The sequence below is a fragment of the Meles meles genome, chromosome 13 (genome assembly GCF_922984935.1).
Source record: "Meles meles chromosome 13, mMelMel3.1 paternal haplotype, whole genome shotgun sequence".
Lineage (NCBI taxonomy): Eukaryota > Metazoa > Chordata > Mammalia > Carnivora > Mustelidae > Meles > Meles meles.
In genome coordinates, this window is record NC_060078.1 from 23,475,419 (window position 1) to 23,488,337 (window position 12,919).

Consider the following 12,919-nt stretch of genomic DNA (forward strand, 5'->3'; position numbering starts at 1 on the left):
TGGAGATAAAATATCCAGGTCATAGGATGGTTGCGAGGATGAGAAGAGAGAGTGTGTGTCATGGGCCTGATAGTGTATGGCTCAACACATGTGCATTGCTGCCTTACCCAGGCTCAGCTCTGCAAGTAAACTCATACCTACATATTCAAGACCTACACCTAAAGAGGACCAGAGGATACCAAGTTAGAAGGCTGTTTCTTCAAATAACTCACAATCAATCCTATTGTCAAACTACAATTTCCCAAATGAAACCTGTTTAAGACCTCTTGAATCAGAGGAAATTGTTTGCACTGCTAAAGACATCATTATCCTTAACTCCACATTTGATGTTAAGACAAATCCTGTCATCCAGTCATGGTTTGCACGGGCCATTTGTCCATAATGGCCTACAGAATGCTGCACAGTCAGGGCCCTGCCTACCTCTTGGGCTTTGTTGCTTGCCATTTTTCCTCACTGTGCTCCCATAACATTGTTTTTCATTCAGTTCTGAAGAAAACCTATGTACCTTCCTAACTCAGGACTTCACACATGTGTTTCTCTCTTGAAACATCTCTTTACCCCCACTCTTCACCTGATTATTTCCTTCTCATAGTTCATGTCAGGTGTATGAGACCCTGTGAAAGAACCTTTCTGGTCCTCCAGTCTAAATTAGATCTCCTTGTTATACTTGTCCTATAGCACTCTTCATTTTTACCCTATAGATCTTCAAAATTTATTATTATATATGTGCACATGTGTGTGTGTTCGCTGGCACTTAACTGTCTCCCAGCAACTATAAGTAGTATAAGCACAAAAGTTGTGTGTTCATCCTTATATCCTCAGTGCTTCCCACGGTACTTGGCTGTGTGTTCTCCACAAATATTTGTTGACATGTAAGGTCCTGGTTGATTTAAAATTTCTATTTTCTTGACACTCTGTTGCCTGTTTGACTAGAAACCTCTTCTTGATATATCACATTAGTTGATTCTTATCAAAAGTTTTTCAAGGGAAACTAATTATTCTGTTCTTACATGAATTTAATATTGTTTTGCTACTATGAAAGATTTAATATTCCAAGGTGACATTCTAGCCATTACTTATTAGTTGGAAGGCTTGCCATATTCTTGATCATGTGTTGTCTGTGCCATTCAGTTTCAGAATCTGAAACTGAGACTCTGAATCTCATTCAGATTCAGGAGAATCTGAACTCTAACAATTAAAAACTATGCCTGATCCTACCTTTTTCTGTGTAATTAATCAGATTGCATGCCTTTTCTTAGCAGCTACAAAATAATTTTACTCCAAACTTTATGTCAACAGCATTAGAAGTAAGTCAATGCCAAGCATTTTGTATAAAGTCTAAAACCATAGAGGGGGCTAGCCAATCCAGAAATAAATTATGTTTCTGGATACTTGTTTATGAAAATAAGATATACTATTTATTAATAAGCTAACAAAAACTGATAAACATGATAAATTCATAAGACATGTTCAAGTGGGAAATTTTTAGAAAATGTGTAACACCTTATTACTAATCAGTTATTTGGCCTTAGAGGCTTAAATATACTATGTTACAAATTACTACTATCCTGTCAGAAGACAAAAGGTTCCCAACATTAATAGTTTAATGATAAATTTTGTTGCTTAGGTTTTTTTAATTAAAAACTTTCAAAAGATACTCTTTCTTTCCAAGAAGTTTGGTGTTTTTGTTTTGTTGTTCATTTATTTATAAAAATTTTTTAAAGACTGTATTTATTTATTTGATTGAGAGAGTGCACACACACAAAGAGCTATAGGCAGAGAGAAGGAGAAGCAGTCTCCCCACTGAGCAGAGAGGCTGATGAAGGACTTGATGCCAGAACCCTGAGATCATAACCTGAGCCAAAGGCAGGTGTTTAAACAACTGAGTCACCCAGGCACCCCTTGTTTTGGTTTTTAAACCACAGTCCTTATCCAACCCACTAGTTTTCTCTAAAGTACATGGCAGAAGCAATGTCTTAAAGGATTTTTTCTCTATTTGTTTATGTATTCATTTGTTTACTAATCAAATGTGTTAAAGGTCTTGCTACCTGCTAGACACTGCCCTGAGCTCTTAAAGAGATATCCTCATGTTTTTGTTTGTTTCATCCAAAAATAAAGTATTATTAATCATACAAAGTTGTCATTTCAACAAATTACAGTTTTTCACAAAATGATTATGCCATGACATTTAGCAATTTAGCTCTACAAGATATCTTATTTACTTTATCTCATCATTAGTCTAAAGTTAGAGTTCCATTTTCTTTTTTCAAAAAATGACAGTTACCATTTTCTTATTGGGAAGTAACCTTTGATCCTTTTAGAAACGTATTATAATATATATCAGCAAAGAGAAAAATTAACCATAATATCCCCACGACCCTGTATGGCTTTTCTCTTTGCAAACAGTGAGGATTCTAGTCTTCTAACCATACGCATAGATCTGGAAATAGATAATATTTAAGAGAAACAAAACTACGGTTCCAAGATTACTTCGGTGTGGATCACGATTTTATCAGTATTTCCTAAGCTAGAAAGGCAGACTGGAGTTGTAAGGATACCAGACCCAAGTTTCACAGTATCATATTAAATTGCCTTGAGTGTCCTCAATAAAATTTCCAGAGCACTTTATAATAATAGGCCTATTTTCATAGATTCGAGAAACTAGGTCAAGATACCCTTTCATGAGCCCCCAAACGGTGTCTAGCTGTTTAAGGATTGTCTGTCCTCCTTTCACCAGACTACTTTGTCTAAGTGGGCCTTAACATCCACAATTTCCATTTGGGCTGTTCAGCAGTGGCGTGGTGTCAGTCCACGCTGGGAAGAGCAGCCAGTATGACAGCCTCCACACACAGCGGAAGATATTCTTGCAGAACACAGAACCCTGCACACCTGGGAAGACACGGATCCAACCCCAGATACCTCCCCATCTGTCTTCTTAAGCAGCTCACCCTCCCACAGCCTTTGCCTGTGCCTGCCCATTAGGTAGGGGAGGAGGCTGCACCAAAGGGCCATACGCTCATGAGAACTCCCTCCGAAAGGAACACTGAGTAAGGGTTGAGCATGCTTTTAATTGGTGCCCAAATCAGATGACTGGTTTGTGTTCTCCGTGATCTTCTGGGAGAACAGGTGAAGTACAAGATCACAGGAGACTGGAGAAATTTCATGTGGGCTGGGCATACCCCTTCTTTATGCTTTGAAAGCCCTTCGCAAACGTCCACATTTGGGTTTACCAAGAGAATACTTCTTCTGGAGGGGAATAGTAGGGCTCTTCGTTGTAATTTTCACTGTTATTGCTAGTTGTTTTTCTAATAAAGTCATATTCCCAAATTATGATATAAACTGGTGGCAAAATTAGTACTAGATACTTCACTTAAAACTTTCCCAAAGTAGGGGTGCCTGGGTGGCCCGGTGGGTTAAAGCCTCTGCCTTCGGCTCAGGTCATGATCCCGGGGTCCTGGGATCGAGCCCAGCATCGAGTTCTCTGCTCGGCAGATAGCCTGCTTCCCTCTCTCTCTCTGCCTGTTTCTCTGCCTACTTGTGATCTGTCTGTCAAATAAATAAATTAAAAAAAAATTTTTTTTTAAATTTCCCAAAGTATATTTAAAACAAGAACAAATTTTATTAAATTTGAAGCTATTCACATTCAAAACTCAGCAGTATGCTTCAGTATGACTAAACAATTTATAGGGAAAAAATATGCATCAATTTTTAGATCTATGTACTATTTTTCTCGTAAAATCTCTGAGGCAAAGAAAATCACAACACCTTCTTAAACGAATTGGTTCCAACTAAAACCCTAAGTGCTGCCGTCATGATATCCCCTCAACCTGAAAAACCTTTCTCTATTTCCTGCACTCTTGTAAAACCCCCAGCTATTACAATCACTTACCTGAGAAGTTTCCCTTGTCTAACAAGCCTACTCTAATGATCATATCTTTGTTCTGCAAACATTCTTCAGTCTTGGACTTAATTTGTGGAAAATTATTTGGTTTTTCAGGGTGTTGTTTTTTTCCTGTTCTCATATAACTGCATGTATTTTATATTCCTTCAAGAACATCATTATAGCACTTAGTACAATAACTGATTGTTTAATGATTAAGTGAACCTAAGTGCTAATGACTACAGGAATTTTAATGGTCTCTGAGAGGATAAAATGCATGATGGATGTTATTTATGTAATGCTGTAACTCATCTCATTCTGTAGAAGACAGTGGTATTTATTTCTGTTCTGTAGAAGAGCTTATTTCTTCACCTTAGGAACAAAAATACAGGCGCTCGAGGATTTTCCCCCTCTTCTGTTTTGTTTTACATCCTGTGTTGGCTTTCCAAGCATGTCTACTTGTGCAAGAGTGTCTCTGAGCCATGTTCATGTGTAGCCTGGACTTTTCTACATTCCATTCTAAGAAAGTCATCCCACTGCTCATTTTCAAGACACCCCAATTTTGAAAAAGACAAAATACTTTGACCCTTTGCCCGCTATCGGGAATCCTTGATCCTAAAAATCTATGTAGTTGTATTTTCCACAGATAAAACCCAGTCTCCTTATTGAATGCAGAGCACAAGAAATCAGCTGATGGCATTCAGAGCTGGGTTGAGGATGCCTCTGAGCCTTTGCTTCCTCCTGCGCAGGTAGAAGCAAGAATAGTGCCTCCAGGGCTCTAGTGAGGACCGAATAAGGTAATGTGGGCAATGTACATCCTGGCTCAATAAATGTGAGCGCTCTCTCCCTTCTCTTTTATAATGCACTTTCTGAAATTGAAATAAAACATGCAAACAGAAAAAAAAATAAATGGGAGCACTAACCTGATGCTAGGAATTGTTCTGTGATTTAGTATAATTAGTTATGACCTTAGACAAGAGGAGGAGCCTTGCTGAGCAGCAGCATCCTCCTCATCAAATGGTAATAAAGAGAAAAGCTCTCTTCTAGGCTCCTCGTGAGGATCACTGACATAATGGATGGGAAGTAGGCTTAGAGCATTGTCGGTACTCAGTAACTGATAACTGTTTCCACCCCCATTGTCACCATCACCATCACCTTCATCATCATGCTCATCACTACTAGTAACGGACTGTCAGAAAATGGCACAGCCAATTTATTAGGAGGCTGCTCGAGGCAGATTAAAACAGGTGTGTGAGACAGGAAGCTCAATCAGGGACCTACAAGAGCAAAGGAATACTGGAAGGACCCAACCAGGACTGGCAGCAAGGCTGATAGAGAGGACTCCTCCCCCTAAAGAAGACTAATTTTTATTCTAATAAGCATACAACATTAAGTCAGTTGTACATCCACGGTCTTTTTAAAATCAGTCGGACAAACTGAAGATAAAATACAACACACTTCCCTAAACAATTACTGTAGGTTTGTATTCGGAGAAAAGAAGCCAAATCAATCCCACCCTGGCATTTGATATTAACAATCTGTGTGTCCTTAATATCACTTCAGTGTGACTTTCAAAGAAAGTTCAATTTTCAATACCTGTATATAAAAACCCCTGTTTTGTTTAAAAAACAAAACAGTGTTTTGTTTTTTAAACAAAACTTATATCCCCTAAGTCTAACCCTCCTGATACCTGTACTCCAGAGAAACTTCTGGAGTAATAAGGATCATGCACATGAGGAGAAGAAACCTTGAGAGAAAGGTGAATTTTCCATTGTTGGAAAAGAAGTTAAACTATTCAGATTTGTCCTAATGGTGTATGCAAATAATGGCACTGCATGAGAAGGAGAAATGCATGAAATTGCAGAGGAAGGATATATTTATACCAGCTCATGGGAGCTGCCCACATCAATTTGCACTTTGTTTTTCTCCCTGTCAAGTATAAGAAGTTACAAAATACTAGAACCTTAATTTTTAGTTCTAAATGTCTATGTTGAACATACTCTTGAAAAAAGCATGGACATCACCTAATGATTCAGTTTCCTGGGGTTCCCATTCTAAATGCAGACATAATTATTGCTTTGATCCCAAGTCCATTGCAAAATAAAAGAAGAAAATATGACAGTTTCTTAGGAGTGAAGCATTTTACTAATTCAAGTTAAGGTAAGACTCTTCTTCCTAAACCGTGAGTCAGATCACTAAAAACAAAATCATTTGCTGATAACATTCAATGTGTGCTTCCCAAACAGATGCAAACCTAAGTCATCCTTGTGCAATGAACTCAAGGCTCAGGATATAAAACACATACACACAACCTGTGAAGACAATGAATATTATAAAACTCTGGATACACACTTCAGACAGGGCTGATAAATCCAAAGCACAGTGGAAAGTGTTCCTAGAATAACTAAAAAGCTAAAGAGATATTTCAAGAAATCTGGACAGCAAGTGCGAACAATAAAAGAAATAGTCTATCTGCTGGGAGAATTTCCATTGCCCAAGTTGGCCATATGGAAATCACAGGGTCTCCTTCTAAATCTCTCCATTTCATCGTCCCTAATATCTGAAAAGATCAGCAAGAGAAGAGTGCTTTTATTTCCCAACTTTCTCACTGGCTAAACAATTTTGATGAAGGAAGATACACATTGTCAAGTACTACAGAATGACAAAGATTACCCTACACTACCCAAGACTTGTTCAAGGTTAGGCTTCACATGGTTTCTGTCAAGTCTGGGTTTCCACTTCTGCTGTTGAACCTTCTAAATATAATTCAGTATTCGGAACAGACAACATTGAGGGTTTTTGTTTGGTTGGTCTTTTTTTGTTTGGTTGGTCTTTTTTTTTTTTACAAGATGGGTTTGAATTTGAAATCCGTTTAGGATAGAATCTCTTCTGACTCCCCATTTGTCTTTCCTGTTTGTAGTTGGGAGCCACTCATATATTGTCGAACACATAGTGTCTCAAATGAGATATGGTAACAATATAAAATTTAAAAGGAATTTTTCACTTAGAGGCAAAGGACCTGGGGAAGAGTAGAGACCTGGAAGAAGAGAAAAGAAACGCAGTTTTATCTGTCTTCTGGGGAGTATGTCAGAAATGTCCCAGGGCACACTTGACCTTTCTCTCTCCCTCTTTTCATTGCCCTGGCTATTCCCACATTGACTCCTTCTCCTCTCTAAACAGACAAGCCTCAGATGTCTCCTCTCAGCCAGGCTTCTCTAACTACCCAGTGGGAACCCTCCCCCTGCTCCTTTATCCCTCTGTGACTGCTACCACTTAGGCCTCCAGAGTTGAGATCCCTCTTTGTTATTTATTAGCTCCCTTGTTTCTTACTGACTTCTTTATTTTCTGAGTCCCTGGATTAAAATGTGAGTTCCTTCAGGGAAGAATTTTACCTGGTTTTTTCACCCTCCATATTCTTGACACTCAGTGTCTAATACCTATTAGCTATTCCACATACATTCATTGAATGAAGACTGATAAGGCTTTCCAGAGAAATCTGCTCAAGGTTTCCTACACTCACCTCCCTCAGGACATCCTTTAACTACACAGCCTTTGCACCCCTGTCTCTTACCCATATCTCCTGTTCCAGCTCAAATGCCATGACGGCCCTTCTCCCTGCTCACCCCACCCCCATACATTTCATCACATCCCTTCTCCCCTAAATAGCTGGACTCTTGATACCCCGCTCCTTCAATTGCCAGCTAAGTAATCGTGAATAAAATGACTTCATAGCTCTGTGCCTCAGTTTCCTCATCTAAAAATGGGGAAAAACAGAGAAACAGAAAATCATTCGGCTGCTGTCAGGATCACATGGACCAATCTGTGTAGGATGAAAGAGCCTGATCATCAACAAATGCTAAATAGTCATAATTATTCCTACATATTTGAGCATTTAATCAGAATGCTACCCTTAAATTTAAAATCTCAAATATTTGGTTTTCTGTTCTTTCTGCCTATTCACACAGAGTCTAGCATAGTATCATATGTACTTATTGGGTAATTCAACAAATAGACATTTGGTTAAGCTCAATAAAGGAAATAGGAAAGAGATATAATGAAGAAAGGTGACCAAGTAGGTAAGGTATTTTATTAACTCAATTATATTTACCTTATATTCTTGAAATTCTGATGAGGAAATCTCAGGGCTTAATCAGTATTTTTGCCAATAAATTCAACTTAGATTTCTATTTATTTGCCGATACTGCCTCCTTTCAAGTAAACTGGCTTCAAACTTTTCACAATCTTGGTCATTTTTCTTACTTCTGAGAAATATTTTATTGGTATTGGCAAATAAGCAACAGAAACATTGTCTTGTGTTTGACTTTACCTAAATGGTAATTCATAGATTTATTAGACTGTTACCTGGATAATAGAAAATAAAAGCAAGAAAACAAAAAAGCAATCAATACTAATCTCCATCGTATAGGAATGTCAGTGACTGTTCATGTGAAATTAATAAATACCAGGTGAAAAGGAGCAAATGACACCAGCACACATTTATTGGGCTTAACAAGGGATGTGTCATTGGTTTACCCTCTCTATCCTATAGGATTCCAACAAATTAAACTTCTCCAACTGAAAGTTATGTGTTGACGTAATGTGGCTGTCCCTGGACAGCTGAGCTCAGCAGCACTAGTTCATGTTTCCTTTCCAAAGGAGAGCTAAAGAAACATTCTTTTGACAAGTGTAATATGTTTGCTATGTTTCAGGAATTTTTGTCACATTTTCCTCTATAGCTCAATGTATCATTCCATGATTTCTGTGGGTTTGATTTATGTGGGGTCAGGTGCAAAAGTTAGTAAAAAGCACAATGTTCAGAATGGACCAGAGTAATCTAAATGAGAGTCATAGATTTGATGCTCCGGAAAAGAAATTTTCACCTCCTGTATGTATGGAGCTTCATCTACCATTCAGGCATTATTTGACTGGTTGATTGATTTTAAGTATGGGAAGGTTTCACCTTATTCTTCTTCTTAACTTGTAAATGGATAATATATCCAACTGATACAAAGGATAATTCTTTGACAACTCCTTAAAAAAAATTAACCCATAGTATACATAATTCTGTAACTTTATTTTCCTGACAACATGTCATAGGCATCTTTCTAGGTCAATAGTTAAACCAACAAAATATACACAGTATGGGTATATTAACAATTTTCAACCAGTCTATTGATGGTTAACCAGGTTGTTTTTAGGTTTATTTTTTACTTACAAGATGGAAATTAATATTTTCATATGTATGTCTTTACATAGGACCACCTTGGGTTCTATAGGGTAGATTCCAAATTATAAGACCAATGGATCAAAAGGTACATAATATGTAGATCTGTACATAAATCTATATATTTACATTTTTCTATAGAAAGATCTAGATACTGTCATATTTACTTAGTTTTTTTTTTACTTCATCAGATTTAATTTCCTGATGGAAATTGTTTTTTTTAATCACACAAAAATAACAAAAATCATGCCTTGCCTTACTCAGAAAACTTCAACCCAGCAATGAAATATGTCTCAAATCAAATACTTTTTAATTGTTACCATGTTATACATGGATAATTGTCTATATTTTTTTCAGCATCATAACTTCTGATTTTTCCCCCTCAAACTTACTCACAATAGTGTGTAAGCTTTGTCCACCACAAAAATGGCCACATTTTCAGGCTCAGCAGAACAAAGCATTTAGTAATATCAGTAGAACAAAGCATTATTAATTACATTTTTATTTAGATCATTTACAAAGACTCAGTTGTTCTTGAAATTTTATAAGTCAAATCTACTATTTTCTTTGCTTATTTTCACATATTAGTCTAGATATTGAGCCAGCACAACTTTTTCAATAAATGCTAAAATATACGGTACACATCATGGCTTGCTCTGAAATAAAGGTGAGAAATTTTTTCTACTTTTTGATTCTGAGCCAATGGTTTATTGGCCAGTCCCTCAAGTAAAGATGTTGGACTTGTCCAATTGACTCATAATATTTTTTAATAAGAAGTAGAAAAGAGAAAAATCCTAGTATTTAAAAAATAATTCCTTTTTTATTCATCAACCATAAAATATATTATTTCATTTACTTTATAATGACCTATAAGTATTTATAGATTAGGAAACCGAGGCTCAGAAAGGTTCAGTAACATGCCCAATGCCTCAGAGCAAATAAGTATTGCTCCATTCATTGCTCCATTTTCCTTCTGATTTTGAGACCACACTACCCATGAATAGGACCCCAGTTCCCTATTTAATTCTACACATTGATCACCTATTTTTGCCCCAATCATTTTTCCTCTCATAGTCGTAATCAGCTGCCAGTAATGGTATAGACATGAAGGTAAAGTTTCAATGGGCTACAGTATTTCTACATAACTGGAGGGGAATTCTGACTTAACATGAATGAAGGCCTCTGGTCTACTCTTGGAGCACAAGAGAGAATATTTCACGGACTATTGGGTTGGTCCCCCTTTTAAGGCTGACCTTTCTCCCAGAGGCTGTGGTGGTTGGTGACAGAACTATGTTCCATGGAACACTTTTTAGCCTCAGATCACAGGGTCCTGCTACTGAAGATATTTTCTACCCTAGCACCTCAAAGCTACTCAGTAAAAATGAAATAAATCTCATACAACATGCTGGGTGATCATTCTTCTCCCCTTCTGTTTTTTTAACCCTAAGGCTTATTGGGGAAGCTAATGACAATTTTCTTTGAGGTTTGTAAAGGACACATTGGAAAGTACTTCAAATCTCTCCTCCTTAATAAGCTGATCATAGGGTGGGGGGAGGGGTTGTTAACATTTCCATCCTTATTGTATCACATTAGGATTCTACCTGAATAATTTTTTCACTGATAATTCTGGTAATTTTTAAAAGTGGAAAATTTAAGCAAGATTCACATCATCTTAAGAGATGGAACAACACATTCTCACCCTTGGACTGTCACAAAATACAAAGCTTTTTGCAGTTTAATATGCAAAATTGTAGACAGGGGGTTTTGTCCCCCCCTTAATATGGTGGCTGACTATAATGCCATTGTGTATGTAATTCTTTGATTTGACTAATAATATTTTCTTCCAGCATAAAGTATTTTTAAAACTACTGACATATGTGAAAATATTGCCTTACTATTTTTTAAACTAATGTATAGTATAATTTTACTGAATTTTTATGTGACTGTAGTCTTACTGTTTTTAAAAATTAATGCAGGAAGAGACCTAGCTTGGAGAAGTTTGGATAAGAATCTACTGGGAGTGGAGGGATGGAGGTAGAAACTCTTTGTAAATGGCAAGAGACTCTTTTTCTCAACTCTTCTATTGCCAGTCAAGTCTTCCGGGAGGAAATAAAATTTCACACAGAGCCTGTAGTTCGTGCAGGTTGAGGTTAAGTTTGAACCTTCCTTGCTAGTCCCTCCACCAGCGTGGCAACCCTTCTCTGACAAGGTGAATTTCCATTCACCAAGCTCCCACGGAACCAACCTGCGGCACCTGAAGCTGATGAGCCGCACAGAAGTGCTTCGAGGGGCTTCTTGCCCTAGGCGACTGTTCTATGCACACAAGCTCTTACAAAAGTCTTGTGTTCAGCGAAAGGCATCCCCCCCACCTGCAGGCACAGAGTAACGAGTGCACACCCACACACCCCAAGTTCAGGAAGCAGGGCACATGGACATCCCCCCGCCCCACGACTCCCCCGCTCTGGAGGACCTTCTGCAGAGAAGGCAAGCGTTTCCCTTCTTTTTTCACAACTTCCAAGTTCCCAAACCTGGGACTGAGTGACACGGGGCAGAGACTGAGCCTTCCCTGTGTTGCCCGGGGACAGGAAGGACCCTGAGGTACTGCGGCGTGTCCCAGAGATGCGCAAGCATCTCGCGCTGCTTGGAAGCTCCCGGCGAGGACAAAGAGGGTCAGAATCCGAGTAAGAAATGGGCGGGCTGCGGGGCGACTGGCTCTTGGGCTGCTGGCGAATGCCATAGGGTAGAGTGCCCAGGGACTCCGCGCGCCCTCCCTTTCCCGGGGTGCGCTCACCATTTGTAGCCTCTGCCGCGCTTGAACTTGAGGGTGAGCCCAGTCTCCAGAACGAGCAAGAGGTTGAGCAGCGCGAGCAGCCAGTACCGCGGCTCCTTCTTCACCTCGGTCACTCGCCAGACCCCAACCAGAGAGTGCAGCACGAACAGCAGCCGGGTGGCCAGAGCGTTGAGCAGGACCAGTCCCTCCATGCCGGCCCGCGCGCTCTGCCCGCCACCCCCAGACCCCCGCCTGCGCCCCCACGGGCCCCCTCGGGAGCCCCGGAGCCCGCCCGTGGGCGGGAACCTGACAGCTCGAGACCCGCCGCTGCTGCCGTCCCTCCTCAGCCTCCCCAGCAGGGAGAGCGGGAGACAGCGGCTCGCCCCTCCCCCAAACTTCCTGACAACTCTCAAAGAGGGGAGAATCTAAACGCAGCCTGTCTAGACGGCTGGGCTTTCCAGGGAGTCTGGGGCTGCGCCTCCGGGATCTCCGGGGCGTTATTCCCCAGCGCTGCCCATCTCCCTCTCAATCCCGGGAGCCAGGCTCCAACTCTGCAATCTACCCCATCCCACCCCCGCAGGGTGTCCTCCAGAACTTCCCGACTCCCGGAGATAGGGTGGAGTGAGGGTCGAGGTGCTAGATAGCCTGAGAGGGGGGAGGAGGACGCATCTGTGGCATCTCCTCCCTGGCTTTTCCAGCGAAGTAGTTTGATTCACTCGCACTTCTTATGGGAACAAGCTGTCATAGTGACTCTAAGCTGGAATGGAGGAGAGCCAAAGAATCCGCTGTCTCAGCAATTTTGGAAACGCTGTTTCTGCGCGGTTTGAAGAATGAAACTTCACAGGACTAGAGGAAATCAGATGGGGGTTTTCTGAGAGCCGTCCCTGCACCTCATTTAAGGAGTGGGTAGCCCCGTCACTTCCACTCTTTGGTCAATGCGTTATCAAAGCCAAGAGATGTTCTTTATTATGTCGTCCCTACTCTCACGACCCACCCCCACCTCCCACCTCTAGGAATTTTTTCTGAAAGTTGGAGGTTAGCAAGG

The 12,919-nt window shown here is 40.0% G+C and overlaps 1 protein-coding gene across 1 annotated transcript in view; it reads right to left on the reverse strand.

Moving 5' to 3' along the window:
• The window catches only part of TMEM26 (transmembrane protein 26), a 55,763-nt gene extending 43,230 nt beyond the window's left edge, over window positions 1-12,533 (reverse strand). The window contains exon 1 of the mRNA XM_046026182.1: window positions 11,896-12,533. Within this exon, the coding sequence (XP_045882138.1) occupies window positions 11,896-12,086 (191 nt within the window). The 5' untranslated portion in view covers window positions 12,087-12,533. The remainder of the gene's footprint in view (window positions 1-11,895) is intronic.
• Between the last annotated feature and the right edge of the window lie 386 nt (window positions 12,534-12,919).